This window comes from Hyla sarda, chromosome 7 (genome assembly GCF_029499605.1).
Source record: "Hyla sarda isolate aHylSar1 chromosome 7, aHylSar1.hap1, whole genome shotgun sequence".
In the NCBI taxonomy this organism is placed as follows: Eukaryota; Metazoa; Chordata; class Amphibia; order Anura; family Hylidae; genus Hyla; species Hyla sarda.
Window position 1 is genome coordinate 23299046 of NC_079195.1, and position 23420 is coordinate 23322465.

General features: G+C 45.5%; 1 protein-coding gene and 1 long non-coding RNA gene across 4 annotated transcripts in view; one reads left to right on the plus strand and one right to left on the minus strand.

Moving 5' to 3' along the window:
* The window catches only part of LOC130281862 (uncharacterized), a 97301-nt gene that overhangs the window by 19834 nt on the left and 54047 nt on the right, over positions 1 to 23420 (plus strand). For all 3 annotated transcript variants that reach the window (XM_056529597.1, XM_056529596.1, XM_056529598.1), the window contains exon 3: positions 9099 to 13640. In XM_056529597.1, the coding sequence (XP_056385572.1) occupies positions 9110 to 13640 (4531 nt within the window). In that variant the 5' untranslated portion in view covers positions 9099 to 9109. The remainder of the gene's footprint in view (positions 1 to 9098; positions 13641 to 23420) is intronic.
* The window catches only part of LOC130281863 (uncharacterized), a 106946-nt gene that overhangs the window by 19046 nt on the left and 64480 nt on the right, over positions 1 to 23420 (minus strand). Inside the window, exon 3 of the long non-coding RNA XR_008846138.1 lies at positions 22593 to 22714. This is a non-coding gene — a long non-coding RNA (uncharacterized LOC130281863). The remainder of the gene's footprint in view (positions 1 to 22592; positions 22715 to 23420) is intronic.

Here is a 23420-nt window from a genome sequence, read left to right on the forward strand (position 1 = left end):
TTTACTGTATATGGGTTAAAATTTGTACACACGTTTTGATACAGTTTAGTCAGGTTTTGAGGAATTTGTTTTCAACCAAAAACCTGATACGGGAAATGTATTGCAAAAACGTGGTGTGAACCCAGCCTTACATAAAACTTTATATATGTCACTTTTAGGACAGTTTATTTTGGTTGCCGTGTTACATTGCATGCTATGCTGTGCATGTGGTATCCCTTGGATTCAGGGCTGTCATGGTTTCTGTGCAGCAGGGAAATGGTGTTTGCTGTCTGCCAACTTCCAGAAAGTGCTTGCCCACTGATGTAGTGGTGCCGAGCGCTGTGCCACAATACTGACAGGAGGGGACAGATAGAAATCCTTAATAAAGATTATGGCGCCAGTGGGGGGTGTGCGGTGTAACCACATGACGTGTCGGAGGGGTCTGCTCATACTCTGTGAGTGAAGTAAGGCTAGGTTCATACTGTGATTTGACTCTCGTTCGCGGTTAGGGCCTGTTCACACCAAGGAATTTTGCCTCAAATTCCATTTGATCTCAATGGGATTCTGCTGCTCAGATCATGTCGCGCTCAAGTCGGAAGTTCCGTAGCGAAATTAGATTCCGCTGGGAGATTGAACATGTTCAGTTTCCCAACATAATCCCCCAGAGACATAAAGCAACAATTCAGAAGATGGCTGCTGAAATTCCCTCATAGAAATGATGCAGAGTGAATGAGCCCTTATCCTTTTGTATTCTGTGACAGAAAGCAGCAGGTGCCATTCATTTCAATGGCTGGAACAGAGTCCCCTAGTGACTCTGGCGGTCCATGTACACTGTTTGAACAGGACTGGATGACGCAGCAGACCACGCTTTGGAGTTTGGTTAAAATAGCATATACGGCCTTAAGGGTTACTTCGCCCCTAGACATCTTAACCCCTATCCAAAGGATAGGGGATAAGATGTCTGATCGCAAGGGTCCTGCCACTGGGGACCCCCGCAATCTCGCTGCGGCACCCCAGACATCCGGACTGGCGATGTGGGGCGGAGGCTTGTGATGTCACGCCCCGCTCATGAGGTCATGGCCATGCCCCCTCAATGCAAGTCTATGGGAGGGGGCGTGATGGCCGCTACGCCCCCTCCCATAGACTTGCATTGAGGGGGCGTGGCCGTGATGTCACGAGCCTCCGATGCTGCACCCAACGAACGAATGCCCAGTGCAGCAGGGAAATCGCTGGGTCCCCAGCGGCGGGACCCCCGCAATTAGACATCTTATCCCCTGTCCAAAGGATAAGATGTCTAGGGGCGGAGTACCCCTTTAACCCATTAGATGACTCCGTTTGGGCTGTTGAAATGAATTGCATCTGCTGCTCTCAACCACAGTACACATCGGCATCCCGTTCTTGGCCGAATGCAGACGTATACATGCGAAGAGAGTCAAAATGCAGGATGAACCTAGCCATAGGGTACATTCACATAAGCGGATCCCCTGCGCGTATTACGATGCGGATCCGCACCGCTGAAGGACCACTGTATGCTGCCAATACGCCGCTAAGCGTTGTGCGAGTCGCTGCGCATGCATGGTATACTCGCACACATCGCAACCGCTCCCACTGCTCTATGAGCTAGGCCGAGAGCTGCCGCGATGTGCGAGTGTGTTTGTAGCGGCATATTGCCGCTCTGAGCAGGCACCTGTAAAGGCAGCATACCGCGGTCCTTCAGTGGCGGATCCGCAGCGAATACGCACAAGGGATCCTCTCGTGTGAACGTACCCTTAGCCTGTTAATCTGTGCAGCGGCCAGTGCGAGACAGTAGAGACACAGACCTGGAGGAACATAATGTCAAGAAGGGGGATAGCAAGACCCCAGTGTTGTCAGTAGGCCAGTACATTTTAGAAAGGCTTAGGGGAAGATTTATCAAAACCAGTCCAGAGGAAAAGTTGACCAGTTTCTTTCATTTTTGAAAAGGCCTCTGAAAAATGAAAGAAGCGATCTGATTTTTTGCTACGGGCAACTGGTCAACTTTTTTCCCCTCTGGACAGGTTTTGATAAATCTCTCCCTTAGAATTTTGGAGCCATTGCTGGTATTGCAGGCTGTGGAGATGGTGTCTCCAAAATAGAGCAGATATCAAGGACAGGCAGCCCAGACACCAGAGGATAGTGAGGGACAGGTTGTCCTGAGGCCCACAAAGAGGTTTAAGATATGCATTCACACCTCGTTTTCACTGTACGGGTGCCGGATCCAGCTGGGGAGTGGAAAACCGGGCGCTCCCGTACCCCAGTCGGACCGGCGCTGAAATCAATTTACTTTAATGAGCCGACCAGAGTCAAACGTAGAATCCAGTCGGCTCCTTTTTGACCAGTTTCCTGACTGTTTTAAGTCCACTCCCCGGCACCCGTACAGTGAAAACGAGGTGTGAATGCAGCCTGATGGTGCGTTCACACGCTCTTTGTTTTTGCGCTTTTTTCGCTGCGTATTTGAAAGGGTGTGGGCTCTACTCGGCTATCCGCAGCAGATTTTCCACAGAGGAATTTACGCTGCGGAAAATCAGCCGCAAGCCCCATTGAAGTCAGTAGGGACTGCGGCGGATTTTACGCAGCGTACATTCCGCCGCGGACAATCTACTAAGGACAGCCGAGAAGAGCCCGCCCCTTTCAAATACGCAGCGGAAAACCCGTAAAAACAAAGAGCAGGCTGGTTGAAGTTGGAACAACTGTGACAAAACTGAGGACTCTTGGAAGATAAACCATGTGAGTTGGAACCGTCCCTCCTGCTGCGTACAGTGAAGGATTAAATATTGCACTGTGGTTTTAAAGATAAAGTTAATCTGTGTGAAGTCACCATTACAAGGTACAGTGGAGTGCTCCTTAAAGAGACAGTGGCCAACATTTATCATTGTCTTTAGACTGTTTTTGTGTCTAGAAAATGTGCAAAAAAAGGCGCAAGCAGGGTTTATTTGCGCCTTTTGGTTTACACGTTTCTGCTGATTTGGAGTTGCAATCCACTGATTTTGGAAATACACATTGTGGTAGGGCCTTGGGGGTGTAGTGTAGTTGGGGTGTTGCTTCTGTATATGAGGGGTTAACTCGTGACGCCAGGGTGCGGGTTAATACGCTGAGATAAATCTTCGGCCTATCGCCACCCTTCCAGAAACAATAGGTGCATGCTTAAATGAATGAAGGTCCACAATAGAGATGAACTTGAACTTGTATAAACTTTACTGAGGTACTTGCGGTACATCCAATTAACAGCAACAGTCTTAGCAATACAGTCTCTATGTAGTACGGCAGTGATTGACAGATGCTGCGGACCATTAGCTTATCCAAAAGACTAGTAGAATTAGGATTGATGCAGAGATCCGTCCAGATTTAGGGGTCTGTTTAGGTCCGGTGATCTTGCAGGGATTTAGATAACTCACAGTTTTGTAAGATGGCCGTTGCCGCAAGGCTTGGGCCTAGTCACTGCTGATGATAGCTGCGCAGATCCTCCTCTATCAGCAGTCCACGAGGAAAGAGAGAGAATCATGGCCGCCGCTCCCTTATATGGGCAGGGGCAGGGCCGTTATGGATTGGTCCGTGTCAGCTGTCACTCACCGTTACAATGCATGGTGGGCAAACACCTGACTTCCTCCAAAGGTCCTTGAACCAGAAACCATAGAGTTTTGGAACACATCGTGACTTACAGGTCCCGCGACACTACAACAAGGTAAGTACGTTTTATGTACATATTTACACATTGAATTTGAATAATTTGAACTATGAAAGGGGTGACAAGGGGCTAACTATTGATGAGGACCCCACCGGTAGCTAGGGACTCTGACTTTGGGGACCTCACCACAAGTTAACGGATGCAATCCGGGACACCACAACATGATATGGACGGGTTTTTTGAACTGCGCCTTTTTGTGAAAAGGCACAAAAAAAAGGCACAAAGACACTGAAAAGTCTCTAAAACTACCCCAGCCCAGACTTAGCTTAGCTTTTTGGTGTATGTGAAGAGAGAAATTTCAGAAAAAATTTGACCTGCACAAAATTTATCAAAGGCTCTGTGACCATTTCATAAATATGGTGCTCCGACACATTACCAGCACCCATAAAAAAAGGTGTAGAAAAATGTGTGGTATCCCGGTACAGGACATGGTCCTGTACCATCTCTAGGTCCCTTCTGGCAGAATCCCTGCACTCCATAGGGCTCTCCTGCAGGGCTCACCCCTTGCTCACCTTCTGTTAATGCATTGTAAATGTGTTGTGTACATATTGTTCATTATACATAAAGTTGTACAAATGTATAGAGGTTAGTCATGTGAACCACTGTCATGTGACACTACTCAGAGTGCCATGGGCACAGGAACCACAAGCTTAGCAACCAATGGGCTTTAGTCCAGCCCCCTTAGTATATAAGGGGCTGTAGTCTCTAAACTCTCTCTTGATTCCTGGATTCATAAGAAAGCACAATACCTGTACTATCTAAATTCATCTCATCTAGGCCAAAGCTTAAAGAACCTGCAGCGACTTCAAAACATGAGTTATCAAGCTCTATCTACAATTCTAGTGACTACTACTCAACTCAAGAATAATATTAGTAGCACAGTCGCCTGCATAAATCATCTCAATACGACAAGTCCCAGCAAGCCTGTGAGGTATCCTGCATCCCAGTTGCCTCTAGAGAAACTGCATATTTGTAAAGACTGTTTAACAAGAATTCCAAGTAGAAGTTCCAGTTATTTTCACAATTCCTGCTGTGGACATTCCTTTATTGCCTGCCGTTTCTGAGTTGGTTGTCGGCAGGGCCTTATACTGAAACAACCACATCCTGGCGTCACGACTAATCAGAGGTTAATAATACCTTGCCCCACTGGTTTAATACCACCAGACCCTGCTACACCATTGCAACACCCCGGCACCACATATGCTACACTTATACCTACAATGATAAATGCCGGCCAGTATCTCTAACTATAAAGCATTTAGGCTCAAACGACTAATCAGAGGTTAATAATACCTTACCCCACTGGGTTAATACCACCAGACCCTGCTACACCATTGCAACACCCAGGCACCACATATGCTACACTTATACCTACAATGATAAGTGCCGGCCAGTATCTCTAACTATAAAGCATTTAGGCTCAAACATTGGTGTCCACCCCGTATTCTGGGACCGTACTCCCGTTGTGCAGAATATTGGACAACATGTAGGACACACATTGGCATCAGCTAGTGCTCAGGCAACCCAAGACAGAGGCCAGGTGGTCACAAAGACTCACGGAGGCAGGGCAGGTTCATGCTAAGTGACTGGGCCAATTTGACACCAGATGGGACTGTGGAAGGGACTGGCCTCCTAAAGACCCAAAACTCCACTACAGGGCAGGCCAAACCTGAAAGTTACTGAGTATAGCGCCAATGTAGTGGACATGTTGAAGTATCTGTCCGTCTGTGACAGAATGTCTTACTGAAATTGGTCATATTCATCGTATGGAGGAATTCCGTCCGATGTCTATACGACTAGGTCAGCTAAGCATGATAAATTATGGATGCCTTGGGTTCATGAACTCTGCTACGTATAGGACTTTGTATACTACATGATCTACCTATATCTATTTCAGGCATATACCGTCTTTCTATTTTAGCTTGTTCCTTAATATTTATTTGCATTTCTCATATACTTTTCCGGATGCACTTTGCTATGTTTGCAACTGTATTCAAGTCTAGCTTCTTTTTTAGGTATGTTCACAGTCTGGTGGATCGATGATTGTTGCGGTTTTAGCCCTGATTTTCGGATTTGAAGCTTGTGGCTAGGTGTCCCCATTTTCTGATTATTTTAAATATATACAGTGTGTGTATGTATGTGTGTGTATATGTATATGTGTATATATATGTATATGTGTGTGTATATATATATATATATATATATATATATATATATATATATATATATATATATATATATATATATATACCCCCGTATGTACTCGAGTATAAGCCAAGTTTTTCAGCACGGGAAGGAAGGGTGAGCTGGTCCAGGTCATCTGTGCTGCAGGGACCGTCGGGTGGGGAGGGATAGTCGTTCTGGGCTGTCCATCTTCATTGGGGGGGCCTCTTCTCCGCGCTTCGGGCCCGGAATAGTGACGTTGCCTTGACGACGACGCACAGGGACGTTGAACGTCCCTTTGAACGTCCCTGTGAACGCATGAACGTCCCTGTGCGTCGTCGTCAAGGCAACATCACTATTCTGGGGCCGGGCCCGAAGCGCAGAGAAGAGGCCTTCCTGCCGAGCGGAGGTGAGTACAAAACTAAAGGGGGTGTGGGAGTGGGGGGGGGGGGTGTCTGGATGATGACGAAGGCTGCAGTGGTCTTCAACCTGCAGACCTCCAGATGTTTCAAAACTATAACTCCCAGCATGCCCGGACAGCCATCGGATAGTTTTGAAACATCTGGAGGTCCGCAGGTTGAAGACCACTGTAAATGACAGGCGGTGATGATGAAGAGGGGGGGTGGGTGGGATGATGACAGGCGGTGATGAAGGGGGGGGATGATGACAAGGTAATAATGAAGGGGGGGATGATGACAGGTGGTGATGATGAAGGTGGGATGATAGGGTGGTGATGATGGGGGTGTTAATGACGGGGGTCTGGATGATGACGGGGGGGATGATGTATTTCCCACCCTAGGCTTATAGTCGAGTCAATAACTTTTCCTGGGTTTTTGGGGTGAAATTAGGGGCCTCGGCTTATATTCGGGTATTTATATAATATATATATATATATATATATATATATATATATATATATATATATATAAAAAATATATGCCTTTTTTTTAAACTTTTTTCTTTTTTTCCTATCTCTACAGTTTTAGCTTGTAGCTAGATGTTTCTGATTTTCAGTATTAAAGGGACAGTTTGACCTTTCTATTATTGGGATTATGCCGTTTGTTTATATGTTTATTTTAGTGTCGTTGTTAAACCCATCTGTTGTTGTTTTTTTACATACACCTCATTGTTACTAATTGATGATATTACTGTATCTTGTACTATGAAAGTGTTCTACTAGTGATGTGTGGGTTTTTCCCCTTCCCCCTTTTTTTTCTTTTTTACCCCTTTTCCCTGTTGTTATTTAAAAACAATAACTCTTTTGAATGAGAAAAAACAAAAGCTCCTGGTCAACAATATTGTTTGTGCCACCAAGCTTGTATCGCAGCCATCAAGCCTGTTGTGCCACATATGTAAAGAAAGTTTATGTAAAGTTGTTGGTTTACTGAAGACTGAGACGCCACCACCCCTTACACACTATCCCTGTTTCGCTGACTGGTCAGGTCACTGTTGCTGCACCTCTAATTATACTTTCTTATACCTGCGAAATAGTTCCTGGGTCACTTGGCAGCCCTCAGCTGCTTATAGCTCTTCATACGTGAAAACATTCACGGAATACAGGAGCAGGGTGTGAGCCCTTTGCCTGGGAGGAGTTTGGCTAATTTTATCTGACTGATACTCCCTGATACTACAGCACGGCTAAACTGGACTGCTCTAGTGCTTCAAGGGTTAACAGAAAACTCTTAATATGTTGCTGCCTTGTCACATCTCCTGAAATTTCCAACATTACTGTTCTCTGAAAAAATGTGCTGCAAGGTGTCAGTATACACAATACAGTACAGAAGTCAGTGAATGGGAACATTACCTAAAGCCAGAGGTTGGAAGAATTATACATTATGTTCTACCACTTTGTGCACCGGGTGCATACCGCAAACATATCCAAAGACCCCCTCTGATGACCACTAGCTCTGTTCAGCACATTAGATTGAATGGGATTTCGCACAGGTCCAGCAGGGATACGGCTGCAGGCGATTTTTACATTTTCATGCTGGATTCGGCCTTCTAAAGGCACAAAACATGGTTAGAATGCATCCTTACACAAGGAGATGTGTGGCTGGTGGATAAATATCTTTAAGGCTAGGTTCAGACTACGGAATCTCCAGGCAGAAAATTTCCACCCGGAGATTCCGAATGCGGCCGGCGCTGAACTGAATCAGTCGGCGCTAGGACCGCGTGGACACTGCAGTCTCCAATAGACTGCAATGTGTTCCGTGCGGATTTCCGCCTGAAGAAAGAGCAACCCCATTCTTCAGGCGGAAATTTCCAAGCGGATTTTCCGTTCACAAATTCTGCTTAACCAATCGCGAAGTGTGAATTTGTGAACGGAAACCCATTCACTACACTATGCATTTTAGCAAGCGGAATTTCCGCATGCAATTTCAAAGCTTCGTAGTCTCAACCTAGCCTAAAGGTGGCAAAACCCTACGATCAGACGACGAACAGGCCCAAAGACTTTGTTCTCACAGTGTATTTTAAAGGGGTACTCCGGTGGAAAACTTTTTTTTTTTTTAAATCACCTGGTGCCAGAAAGCTAAAAACAGATTTGTAAATTACTTCTATTAAAAAATCTTAATCCTTCCAGTACTTATTAGCTACTGAATACTACAGAGGAAATTATTTTCTTTTTGGAACACAGTGCTCTCTGCTGACATCTCTGTCCATTTTAGGAACTGTCCAGAGTAGCATATGTTTTCTATGGGGATTTTCTCCTACTGTAGACAGTTCTTAAAATGGACAGAGATGTTAGCAGAGAGCACTGTGGTCATGATGTCAGCAGAGAGCTCTGTGTTCCAAAAGGGGGGGCAAACCAGATGTAAAGTGACTTTTATGAGGCATAAACGAGATGTTTCTCAGCTCCAAATACTTCAAGAAACTGAGTTAACCTAGATTAAAGGTACTCCGCCCCTAGACATGTTATTCCCTATCCAAATGATTGGGGATAAGATATCTGATTGCCGGGGTCGTGGCATTACGACAAGTTCAGAAGGGAGAGATTAGAGGGACCCTGTGTATAATCCTTTCTCTCTCCCCAACTCTTGTGTAGGCAAGTCACACCATCCAAATGACAGTCAACTCCAAAAACACTCTACCTTCAGAAGGCAGGGAGGTTGGAATATGTGGTCTAACACGACCTTCTGAAAAACATCTATTGTATAAAAAAAATGGCCAACGCTTTACATTTTCAGTTGTTTTAATTTTTATTAATGATTTTTTTTCTTTAACTTTTATAACTTCTTTTGCATTTATCTTACAGATGGAGTAACAATGGAAAGTCTTTTAGACGATGATCAAGGACCGGAACAGGAGGCCTCCAGCTCACAGAGAACGTTGACGTCTACATGCAGAAGAACAAAAGAGACAGACCAAAGTGGCCTCAGTTATGAGACAGCTATGGAATTGGACTCTGATTTACAGGATAATTTGCAGCCGCCTGCTCTGGAAATGCTGACTAGTGAAATCGTAAATCCTGGGACACAAGCCAGTGTATCTAGCTGCCATAAAGTATTGAGTCAAGGATCACCTGACGTGTCACCATCCAACAATAACACACAAGAAATATGTAATGCCACCTTACTAGGTGGACTGGAGCCATCTCATGCTGTGGTAGAGCCAGCTACAGAGGACAGACATATAAAGAGTGAAATGAGAAATCTTCAAGATGGAAATGAAACTGAGACATCTAGTGATGAAACCGATGAGTGGGAGACGGCCAGTGAGGAGAGTGTTGAACTTAACCCAGAGCCTCATGATAAACAAAGGGTGAAAGAGGACACTGGTCCATATGGTCAAAAGAAACACAATGAAGATGCCGGACCTTATGGTCCGAAAACTACCAGTGAGGACACTGGGCTTTATAGTCATGAGACATTGACTGAGGACACTGGGCCTCATGATAAAAAAGCAGTCAATGAGGAGGCTGGGCCTCATGGTCAAGAGAAAGTGTCTGATGGTCATAAGACAAAGAGTGAGGAGGCTGGGCCTCATGATAAAAAAACAGTTGATGAGGAGGCTGGGCCTTGTTGTAATGAGAAAATGGGTGAAGACACTGGTTCTCATGGTCATGAGACAGTCAGTGAGGACACTGAGGTGAATGAGCAAGAAAGAATGAGTGAGGGTTTGGGGCCTCATGGTCAGGAGAAACACACTGGAGATGCCGGACTTCATAGTCAGGAAATGCTGAATGAGGAGACTGGGCTTTATGGTCTAGAGACATTGAGTGTAAATGATGAGCCTTTTGGTCATGAGATGTTAAAGGAGGATGCTGAGCTTAATGATCAGGAGACAGTAAGTGAGGAGGATAGGCCTCATGGTCATGACATAGCCGGTAAAGACGTTCACTCTCACAGTCCTGACACTATTAGTGAAGAAACTCTGCCTCATAGTCCTGAGACAGTCAGTGAGGAGGCTGAGCCACATAAGGATAAGACAGTCGGTGAGGAGGCAGAGCCACATAGGGATGAGACAGGCGTTGAGGAGGCTGAGCCACATAGGGATGAGACAGGCGTTGAGGAGGCTGAGCCACATAGGGATGAGACAGGTGTTGAGGAGGCTGATCCACATAGAGATGAGACAATCTGTGAGGAGGCTGAGCCGCATAGGGATGAGACAGGTGTTGAGGAAGCTGAGCCACATTGGGATGAGACAATCTGTGAGGAGGCTGAGCCACATAGGGATGAGACAGTCGATGAGGAGGCTGATCCACATAGGGATGAGACAGTCAATGAGGTGGCTGAGCAACATAGGGATGAGACAGTCGGTGAGGAGGCTGAGCCACATAGGGATGAGACAGTCAATGAGGTGGCTGAGCCACATAGGGATGAGACAATCGGTGAGGAGACTGAACCACATAGGGATGAGTCAGTCAGTGAGGAGGCTGAGGCAAATAGGGATGAGACAGTCGGTGAGGAGGCAGAGTCACACAGTGAAGAGGCTGGGCCTCATGGTCATGAGACAGCCAGCATAAAGTCCAGTCCTCTCAGTCTGGAGACAGTAAATGAAGTAGATGATCTTAATGACCTGGAACCAGTCAGGGAGGAGATTTTGCTTTTTGAATTACAGCAGTCCAGTAAAGAGGCTGATCCCCTTAGTCATGGAGACATTGAGACAGATAACAGGGAGGACACACTTCACAGTCCAGCAACTTATCATGATAATACTAGATCTTGTCATCAGGAGAAAGTCAATGCAGAGGCTGGGCCTCATGATAGGGAGATGGTCAGTCAGGAAACAGGATCTTATGATGAGGAAAAAACTAGACCTCCAGTTCATGAAACCATCGGTAACCTGACTGGGTATCTCATGGAGGAGATAGCCACTGAGTTGGTGAGGGCTTTAGGCAATGAGGTAGTTGGTGACATGGCTAGGCCTCATAGTAATAATGCAGATATACAGATACAGGACAATGAGAAAGTCAGTGGGAGGAAGAATGAGGAGTGTGATGAAGACCAGGCATTGAATGACATAATAGTAACTGTGAATGAAGAAACCACAGATGATGATAAAGAAACCTTTAGTACAGAGCGACAAGATATAAATCAAATGAGCAATAGTGAGGATATATTAAAAATGGCAGGAGTTGAGATCGACATTGACTCTCGGCGGGATGGAAATGTCAGTGAAGAGTCTTTCAGTGATGGAAATGATGGAACACATGGATGCTATTCAGAGGGAGTCTGTCCTGAGATGCAGGGCATCTATGATACTGCTGGTAAAAATGCTTTACAGGAGACATCTGAACCTAAGGATACAAAGGGTGGGGACATAAACACCGGCATTGTCGAGATATCTGAAGGGATGGATGAAGTCCAGCAAAAGAAAAGAATCAATACTGAACCATCCACTGAAGAAAAGGAAATGGCAAAAGAACAAGCTCAGGTTATATCCAGTGGAGACTGTGAACACCATGAGGAGTTGTCCAAAGATTCAAGGGTCCTTGATGAAAGTGCCATCGATGAAGAGCTAAACAGCCATGATACGAAGCAGAAGTGTGATTCACCAGAAACATCCAACGAACCTGAGTTAACTAAGGATATAGAGATTGCCTACCTAGAATATGAGGCACTGGAAGAGAAGCCACATAGTATTAAGACTCTTGTAGGGACTGGTGAAGGACCCTTTGAAGTTCTTCCAAACACACTGAATCAAGAAACTGTACTTGAGTTGCAGTATAATACAATAGTTACTACTGATGCGAAATCCTATATGGGTTGTGCAATAGATCTAGACGCCCAACTGAATGTTAGTGGTCCAAAACTGAGGGAAGAAACTGGGGAAGGAGACTATGCCAATACTTTGAGCGATACTAAAACAAAGTCTATTGAGCCTGAATATGTAAGACCTACAGAAACCCAAAATGAACTTTATAATAACCTAGGACCTAGCTACAATGCAGAACCAGAGGTCCAAGTAGTAACTTTTGATGGCCAAGATATCAACGGATCATATTTGCAGCTAACGGGATCACTTACAGAAAAAAGCACATACTCAATGGTTGACTCAAGCATTGGCTTACAGAATCAGGACTTAGGTGATCTAGAACCCCATTGGGAAGATGTCACAACTGTGGAAATGTTGGACCCTTACAGCAGCCAAGGTTTTTCACAGGTGGATCAAAGCACTAGTGTTCCTCCAGATGAGCGTGACCATTATAAATTAAACTTTTTTCCCATAAAACTTAAAGATGTTGGGTTTGTACCTGAAGATCTACCTGGACTTAGTTTAAAAAGTAAAGTTAATCATTTATTACCAGAAAGTATAAACACAGAAGTACCCACACAAGTACCTCTACAAGAGTCGGTCACAGTGTCTGTCCACCAAGAAAGTATTTTGGGTGATAACTATTCTGTGTTTGACATTAAGCAAGACACAATGTGTCCTGGTTCAGAAACTGCTGAAACCTCCCCTACAGTCTCGGAAAATACAAAATTAATAAAAAGGCAGCGGAGTAACACCGATCCTTACCCGATTCGTGACCAAGACGAAAAGCTACAGGACATCTCCAATACTGAAAGTTTTTCAAGGGGTAGATTGAGAAGTTTAACTCCTCCTTGTGACAAATTTACCACTTCTTATCCTTCTGCACCCCAAACTGTGGAACAATCCACCACCTCTGTCTTGTATAAAACACCGGATGAAAACAAAAGTTCACATAGGGAAAAAGATACATCAGCAAAGACATATAATTTCTACCCTACACAGATATTTAATCCCATGCTTCTGCTAGGCCACTCCATGGAAGAATCTGGGTTCTACCAGGAAAAGCCTTTTAGAGAGCACAACACAGAGAATGCAGGTGGAGGACAATTTCAGACACAACGAAAGGATAATCAGGTCCCTTTGCACACCCAGGACCGCAAAAGTGTTGTTAAAGAACCTAAACCATCCTTTAAATCTACTGAGGAATCAAATAATACCAAACCAATGACTGCTCCTTCGGTTGCCCCCGTGTGGCTTCCTCCTCATCCAACACGTTATGGAGGGAGCTCTGAGAGGGTAAATGAAATTAGATCTATGAAACCATCAGAGAATCCACTGGTTAGACGAGCCACCATTAGGCACAAAAAGAGCAATGTTGGGGTCAAACCAACGACTAAGAGGTTCAGTAACCCAAGCCTACCTGCCATCCCTCAGAAAGATTACTCAATGGCACCAAAGACAAGCAGCTTGCCCAGGGTTCAACCAATGAATGTCAACAGGATCCAAATTTCCTCCAAAAATAGAAATTTACCTCACCAGCAAAAGATTTCAGAAGAACCTGGTCAATCAAGACTTTCACCTTCAATGGAAACACTACGAGGTAGGTGGCAGTGATTTATTATCATAGTTTCTCAAGATCATTATATGATAATTTTTTTGTATGGTACCCTATTTTTTTGTATTGAAAAGTACCATAGTATCCCATGGACTGAGCATGTACAAAAATATTACATTACACAGAGATAAGGAAAGCTGATAGTTGTGTGAACAGTGACCTCACTCCGTTCAGATCAGTAATGTATGAAGTAAGGAGCTCTGTTATTCTTGTAGACCGACTATTCCTCGTTTGTTCGCCATTCAGCATTTTTTTCTTTCAGGCTCTTAGAAAAAAAATTTTCAGGGCATTTTGTTTCCTCGTTTTTTGGAGTCTACGTGCCCTTTCTTCTTCATGCACATTCTTCGTCTCGTCTTGCTGCTCATTTTTTTACTATTTGTACTGTTTGCTTTTTGTTCCTCTCTCTAACTCCACACAGCCTTTTAGCCAGGGCTCCACAAATCCTAGGTGTTTGTCAGCCCGAGCACAGTGGGTGTATAGCATTTAGATACACCCAACATTAATCACCCAGCGTTAATCTAGTGCCACATGTGCTGAGAAGAGCGTTGCTCTGTGCTTCCCCTGGTGATGGCTGGCAGTAGCTCCTCCCACACTTCCTCTAATTTAGAACCTCCTATGCTGCCTCCTGAAAGCAAGGCTGTGGTGTGGCTGGAGAGGAGCGGTAGTGGAGGGTGTGTTCTGGCCTCAGTTACTGTGTTCTTGCCATAAGAAAGTGCCCTGCAATGCACCCTCCAGTGGGTGGTGCTGTGGACGCTGCCGTATGTGGGAGGGGAGAGTGTACACCGGCCCCTGCTCTGCCCAGGTAGTAATAACTCCACTGCCACCTGCAGTGCTGCCATTCAGCCCCAGGACCCCTGCTGCCACTCCTGTCACCCTCCCTCCCTGCTGCATCCCCGGGTCACCCTCCCTCCCTGCTGCATCCCCGGGTCACCCTCCCTCCCTGCTGCATCCCCGGGTCACCCTCCCTCCCTGCTGCATCCCCGGGTCACCCTCCCTCCCTGCTGCATCCCCGGGTCACCCTCCCTCCTGCTGCATCCCCGGGTCACCCTCCCTCCTGCTGCATCCCCGGGTCACCCTCCCTCCTGCTGCATCCCCGGGTCACCCTCCCTCCCTGCTGCATCCCCTGTCACCCTCCCTCCCTGCTGCATCCCCTGTCACCCTCCCTCCTGCTGCATCCCCGGGTCACCCTCCCTCCCTGCTGCATCCCCGGGTCACCCTCCCTCCTGCTGCATCCCCTGTCACCTTCCCTCCTGCTGTATTCCCTGTCACCTTCCCTCCTGGTGTCCAAACTATTAAATTATCACATTCCTGATCCTGCACTGTAAACGGTGTAAACTCCAAATGCCAAAATTGCTAATTTTAGATTACATCCCAGGAATGGAATAGAAAGTGATCAAAATGTCAGTACTATGCATAAGTGGTACTGATCTAAACTACAGCAACACACAAAAAAAAATTGCACTTGTTAAAAAACAATAATAATAATAATAATTAAAACCTGGCTCCTAACTTCTTTATTTTATTTATTTTGGCTTTTAAATTCAAAGCAAATGTGTCAAGTCCTGCTCTTTGCTGACTGTGGACCGAACCAGTGCACAGTAACTACTTAAAATAATGGATTGATCCAACACAGCAGCACATAAGCTTATATCTAGAACATATACAATCATACTGATTTTAGCCAAATTTAATAGGGTTCTGTATCCACCTCTAACCTGGTATTATGGTAAATTTGACCCAAATCTATGAGGCGGTTTTAAGTTATCACAGATTGTACACACAGAGTAAATCCATCCTCACTTAATTCGGTCAATAATCCAAATAAAATAAACATATGATACTGGTACAGATTTGTACCATAGTCGTATGTATGAGGCCATAAGATAAGGCCAAATAGGCAATATTGACCAGTGGATGACTAAAAATATTACATTTTAGATGGTCAACAGACAAGGCGGGGTTCACACTTCTATTAACCCCTTTTCGCCACAGGACATATGAATATGTCCCAGTTGCCTACATGTTATAGCAACTGGACATATACATACATCCTAGTGATATCCTGCTTAGTGCGATGCACTGCAGAAGACCCCCGGCGGGACCTGGATGTCAATAACAGCCAGGGTCCCGCCGCAGCTGACAATACTGGGATTGCAATGGTCATGGAAGCATTAACTCCACGCATGCTGTGATCTGTCCTGATCATGGCATCTATGGCACTGCGATAGCCTGTGGGAGTAGGGTATATGGTGTGTAGCTGTGCGGTTACTAAAGGGTGTCAGGTTAACCCTTTCTATTCGTGATTCCAGGGTGTGGACTCCTCTGTAATTCTTGTCCTACCGCCACCCTTCCCAAGAGCGATAGGGAGGTATAAAATAATGGAATGTCCACAACCAGGGAGTTTGCTGAAAACAGTTGGAACTTTTACTGAAGATTTTATGCAACTTCACAACAGGAACAGTCTCTACAAAGGCAAATTCTCTTGGAGATTGACAAAAGTTGGGACCTTAATCAATTTTGAGTCCTTAGACTGATATGCGCTGTTCCACTGGATTTAGGGGATTTAGTTTCGGTCCAGTAGTCACGCTAGCTTTAGCGGGGATTAGTTTAAAACTCACGGTTTAGTTTAGGCTGAGGCCGGCAGGTTTTCAGGCCTAGCATGTCTTTGAAAGTTGCGCAGATCCGTCCTGCTAGTCCGGCATCCAGGAGAGCAGCAACCCAATAGAGCGATAATTGGCTACAGCTCCCTTATATGGGCAGGGGCTGGACTAGAGTTAATTGGTTCAATACTTCTGTCAATCACCTTTTACATAGCATTATGGGTAGCATGTGACCCAAGGACCTCCAAAGGTCCTCCAACATACCATAGAGGATTAAACATAGTCACATGACCGAAGGTCCTGCGACGCTAGCAAGGTAAGCATACTATACATTATATTAAATATACATTATTATTAAATATATACATGTATAAACATTACAAAATTAGCAGAGAAGAGGCGACTAGGGGCTGTCCCACTTGGGGGGACCCTACCTGAGCGTAGTTACTCTGACTTTGGGGACCACCATACAAGGTACGGAATGCAATACGGTACTGGGACACCACAGCACTGAAAGAGGGAGGGAGCTCCCCCTGTTCACCAACGGCGATACACGAAGTGATCCAGGGTCGCGTTGGTTGCCATGGCAGCAGGAAACCAGCTGTTGGCCTCCTGTCTGCCTAGTATGGCAGTCTGTGAGGTCCAGCCATAGGCCGGATCACACAGGCTGAATGTCAGTGTAGTATAGACATGTGGAGAACCAAAAATTTTGTTTAGTTTTGTTCATTTTCGTTTTTTTTTTTAATTTGCAGTTCTGTTAATATTCGGAATGCTGTGCATTTGTCATATTCGGTTTTCGGATGCATCCGCGAAAATGTTTTCTGTTTTCGGATGCATTCGTTTACAAAACGGATCCATTCGTTAAAAACAACTAATGCATTCTTTAATTCAGATTTTTGGTTCTGCACATGTCTAATTATCCCTCAACATACGATGGTAATTCATATGTTGAGGGATTCGTGCAATGTAAAAAAGTAAAGTCCTACTCACATGTCCCCGCTGCTCCCGATGGTGTCCCCGGGCCTCGGCTGGGCTCTCCTAGTCCTCTTTGGTACTCCGCTGGGCTCTCCTGGTCTTCTCCGGTACTCTGTTGTCTGCCGCAAGGCCTTACTGGGCCTCCGTAGCGACGTCATCACTTCACTGCCGCACGCCGTTCCTATTGGATGACGGGACGGCGTGCTCGACGGCTTCATGACGATGTCAGAGGGAGACCCGTATGAAGGCCCCGGACCAGCCCAGGACCCACCGGAGGAAGGCCCGGAGCAGCGCGGAAAGGTGAGTGAACCTGCCCGGGCTGCTTCAACTGCTATCCAGCAGCAGCTTAAGCATTATGCGCTGCCGGATAGCAGTTGATGCATGGCCCCGACATTCGGTATACTGATAACGAATGCATTAGTTGTTCGTTAACATGCATATTCGTTATGTGTTAGTTAACGAATGCATTCATTAACTGTATATTCGTATTCGTATGCTTTATCGGGATTTTGTGATTATTATTTTTTTCGTGCATCCGAAAACGGGAAAATTTGTTTTGTTCCTTGTTCGTTACGAAACGAATTGCAAATGTCTAGTGTAATACTGACAGTTATACTGTCCTGCAATACAGATGTACTGCAGCATAGCATAAATGCCCCTTTCTCAATAAAAACCCTGTATTAACACCACAAAAAAAAAGAAAAAAAAAAAGAGATAAACGCCCAAACCTATGCATAATAGGTAGTGCCACATTCCTAATGACTTTCACGATAATGTAATTTATCCCTCACTGTGAACGCTGGGGGAAAAAAAAGCAAAAAAAAAAATTTTAGACTAAAATGTAAAATAAGAGATCAAAAGGTAGCATGTCTCGCAAAAATGGTACAAATAAAAAGTATGGCTCGTCCCGCAAAAAATAAAGTTATGGCTGAAAAACTATATAAATTGGGTATCGCCATGATTGTACCGACCCACAGAATAAAAAATAAAAAAACATAATTTTTACTATACAGTGAATGCTATAGGAAATTATTTAAACAAAAAATGTACTAATATAAAGTACAATATATCACAAAAAACTATCTCAAAATTGCTAAGTAAAAGCATTCCAAAGTTATTACAACTTAGAGCCAAAGTTGAAAAATTGGGCTTGATCATTTCAGTAAAAATAGGTGGCGTCCTTAAGGGCTTATGTAAGTATTTTGATCTATCTTTTCGGCTAAAACCAGGAGTGGGTCCTAAGCACCGAAAAAGTGCAAATATTTCAATATGGTTTTGGCCAAAAATGCTGATCAAATACTATGTGTGGACTTAGCCTAAGAAGGTGGATAGCTGAGGATGTTAAATAAAAAAATAAATAAAAAATACAGTATTGGTGTGTATGTGTGTCTTTATTAGTGAAGTCCACTGGCCAATTGGTTAATCAGGTTTTGTGCACCTACTCAGCCTGGACCTGGCTTCTCTTTATATATAATATACAGTATGTCCAGCTATATACACTGCTAGAAAAAATAAAGGGAACACTTAAACAACACAATGTAACTCCAGGTCAATGACACTTCTGTGAAATCACACTGTCCACTCAGGAAGAACACTGATTGACAATCAATTTCACATGCTGTTGTGCAAATGGAACAGACAACAGGTGGAAATTATAGGCAATTAGCAAGACACCCCAATAAAGGAGTGGTTCTGCAGGTGGTAACCACAGACCACTTCTCAGTTCCTATGCTTCCTGGCTGATGTTTTGGTCACTTTTGAATGCTGGCGGTGCTTTCACTCTAGTGGTAGCATGAGTCTACAACCCACACAAGTGGCTCAGGTAGTGCAGCTCATCCAGGATGGCACATCAATGCGAGCTGTGGCAAGAAGGTTTGCTGTGTCTGTCAGCGTAGTGTCCAGAGCATGGAGGCGCTACCATGAGACAGGCCAGTACATCAGGAGACGTGGAGGAGGCCTTAATAGGGCAACAACCCAGCAGCAGGACCGCTACCTCCACCTTTGGGCAAGGAGGAGCACTGCCAGAGCCCTGCAAAATGACCTCCAGCAGTTCACAAATGTGCATGTGTCCACTCAAACGGTCAGAAACATACTCCATGAAGGTGGTATGAGGGCCCGACGTCCACAGGTGGGGGTTGTGCTTACAGCCCAACACCTTACAGGACGTTTGGCATTTGCCAGAGAACACCAAGATTGGCACATTCGCCACTGGTGCCCTGTGCTCTTCACAGATGAAAGCAGGTTCACACTGATCACGTGACAGACGCTGGAGACGCTGTGGAGAACGTTCTGCTGCCTGCAACATCCTCCAGCATGACCGATTTGGCGGTGGGTCAGTAATGGTGTGGGATGGCATTTCTTTGGGGGGCCGCACAGCCCCCCATGTGCTTGTCAGAGGTAGTCTGACTGCCATTAGGTACCGAGATGAGATCCTCCGACCCCTTGTGAGGCCATATGCTGGCACGATTGGCCCTGGGTTCCTCCTAATGCAAGACAATGCTAGACCTCATGTGGCTGGAGTGTTTCAGCAGGTTCTGCAAGAGGAAGGCAGTGATGCTATGGACTGGCCCGCCCATTCCCCAGACCGGAATTCAATTGAGCACATATGGGATATCATGTCTTGCTCCATCCACCAATGCCTTGTTGTGCCACAGACTGTCCAGGAGTTGGCAGAGGCTTTAGTCCAGGTCTGGGAGGACATCCCTCAGGAGACCATCCTCCACCTCATCAGGAGCATACCCAGGCATTGTAGGGAGGTCATACGGGCACGTGGAGGCCACACACACTACTAAGCCTCATTGTGACTTGTTTTAAGGACATTACATAAAGTTGGATCAGCCTGTAGTGTGGTTTTCCACCTTGATTTTGAGGGTGACTCCATATCCAGACCTCCATGGGTTGATAAATCTGAATTCCATTAATAATTTTTGTGAGATTTTGTTGTTAGCACATTCAACTATCTAAAGACGAAAGTATTTCATACGATAAGTTAATTTATTCAGATCTAGGATGTGTTATCTTAGTGTTCCCTTTATTTTTTTGAGCAGTGTATATATGGCCAACTTACTGGGGCCCATACACAGTCTGATACTTGGGTCTTAAGAGATTGCACAGTGCAGAGCTAACAGCTAATTTAAAGGGTTACTCTGCCCCCTAAACATCGTATCCCCTATTCTAAGGATAGAGGATAAGATGTCTGATCGCGGGGGGTACGGCCGCTGTGGCTTCCCACGATCCAAGGCCTAGTCACGCAGCTACTACCAGTAACCCCTGCAGGTGAAAGTCGAAGCCTGGCGGTAAGCACAAGTACACGGGACAAGTATAGTCAAGATAGTCAAGTCACTAAAGTCAGCATGGGTTGCGCAATTCAGTCCAAGTCCCAGCAAGCCAACAAGCTCTCTAAAGTTCATTGAGCATCTCCTTGGGCCCAAAAACTGAACTGTAAGGACTTTAACACCTTGTCTGCCTCAGTAAAGTGCCATTGTTCCTTAGCCTTGCATCGGAATGATTATTTGCCCTGTGCCTGGCCCAGGAACCAGCGGCCATACCTCAGGCGGTGCAGAGGATAACCACGCCCTGGCGTCACGGACACATATGGTTAACCACATCTGCCCTTCCAACACCCTCACCACACAGGGGGTCCCAGCATCCGGACCCCCGCGACCAAACATCTTATCCCCTATCTTTTGGATAGGGGATAAGAAATCTAGGGGCAGAGTACCCCTTTAATCATCATTTGTAACTTATACCATTTAATCCCCACAACACCTTATCCGAACGCTGGGTCCCCCGCAATCTCCTGCACGGGGTCACGGATCTGCTGCGGCTCTCCAGTGCAAGAGGCATGCCGGCGGCAGTATGACGTTGCGGACAACACGCCTCCTCCATGTAGTTCTATGGGAGAGACGAGAAGGAAGTGTTCGTGTCTCCCCGCCTCTCCCATAGAACTGTATGGGGAGGGGGCATAACCGTCGACCTCTCTAGGTCGACGCTACGCGCATTAGCGCTCACACGGAGCGCTAATGCGGGGGCCTCGTGCTGGCACCGCCCACGGATAGGGAATAATTTGTTTTCCACTGCCGTTGTCCTTTAAGGCCATTTTCTGGCAGCCATTACACCAGATATTTGGGCGATGAGGCCCTTTCCATGCTTATGTGCTCATATTACTGTCTGCTCATATTACTGTCTGCAGCCGGCCTAGTGAACTTGTTCAAAGTCACAAAAAAATCCAGGTAAATATCCAGAGGCATATCTTGTAGCTCCTGGGCCCCAGTACAATATCTGTAACAGGGCCCTGGTCTACTATGGGCCATTTATGATATTAGTTTCTTATTGGATTTCAGAGGTGTCCTGGGGCCATCTCAGGCACGTGGGCCGGGTTCGACTGCTATCTCTGTACCTCCTTTAGTACCTTCCTGCATATAGCTCAGTAATAAAAATGTTATGTATCTGTTTCTGCTTTGCAAGTGTGGTGAGCCACAGGGGTGCTATGTGAGGTGTAGGGGCAGATGGTGTTACCCAGGGGTAGATGGTGTTAACCCCTTTAGTGTTCGTGATGCCAGGGCGTGGTCTTCCTATGTAACCACCCGAAGGTAATCCCGTTACTCCTAGATTAGGCAGGGGTAAATAATAGGTTAAGGTTAACGGTAGCTTTACTGAAGTTGAACAGGTCTAACAGTCTTTACAGGGTTGTAGGGATCCCAGAGAGGTGACCAGTAACACGAGGGACTTGCTGGGACTTGCAGTGTCTTTGACAGACTCTAGCACAGTCACGCTGACTATAATAGACTTGACTGAAGATGGTGACAGCAAACAGAGATGACTTGACTTACAGATCTGCACTTTAGGCTTGAGGCCTCCAGATGTGCTGGACACTGGCTCTGAGATGTCTGGACTGGACTTGACCTCAGGATCTAAGAGCAATTAATGATCAGAGAGGCAGATTGCAGCTCCTCCCTTCCTTATAAAGGGGACTGAGCAAGGAGCCCATAGCTGCGTGTCATCGTGTCATCTGCGTGTCATCTAGGCTAGCTGCGTGTCATCTGGTCACCTGGTGCTCTCTGGGTAACAAAACATGAGACTTAACTTAAGACAACCATTATCATGTGACAAATAACCATATCAAAGGTCCTTTACACTTTATGTACAACCTATACACTTTATGAGGGAACACTGCAGGCGAGCCCTGAGGACGTACAGGGACTCCACCTGACAGGACTGTAAGATGATATCCCGTACTAGGACATCACACAAGACAATTAGGTGACCACCAATATGGTCACCATGGCAGCCTCTGGTTGTCACCCAGGGAAGCAGAGTTACCCGCATAGTCATAGAATGACAATGACAACAGCTTGGTCACCTTAATTATAGTCCTCACAAAGCTTTGTCAGACGTTCCCCGTCCACATCAGAAGATGGGCGATCACCTTACGACAGTGGGTTGGAAGGCGGCAGATAATTACCTCTCTGTAGGTCACTGCACCTAAAATACAAGTTAATCCACTTTGAGAACTCATCCTGTGACATTCACAAATGTTTATGTAAGAGTCCCTGGTAGGGTTGTCACCTTTCTTGCAAAAAACAAAAATATATAATGTGTGTGTATATATGTATATATACCGGCCGTGCTAATTTGCATAATTAATTATAGATGCGTAACATCACATGATACACATATGCGGGGGAAATTATGTCCTATTCCCACCCCTATAACTGTTTTATTTCTCCTTATACGGGGCCGGTATGAGACTCATTTCTTTGCGCCCCGATCTGTAGTTTTTAACAGAACCATTTTTGTTTTGATGTGACTTTTTGATCACTTTTTCTTATTTATTTATTTATTTTTTAACCAAATATAGGAGTGGCAGTTAGTGACTAACTACAACTCCCAGCATGCCCCTGTACAGCCTGTGGGTCAACAGCTGCCCCAAATGAAAACTAAAACTCCCAGCATGTTGGACTATATAGTAGTATATAGTATAGGTCAGTGTTTCCCAACCAGGGGTGCCTCCAGCTGTTGCAAAACTACAACTCCCAGCATGCCCGGACAGCCAACGGCTGTCCGGGCATGCTTGGAGTTGTAGTTTTGCAACAGCTGGAGGCACCCCTGGTTGGGAAACACTGACCTATACTATATACTACTATATAATCCAACATACTCGGAGTTTTAGTTTTGCAATAGCTGGAGG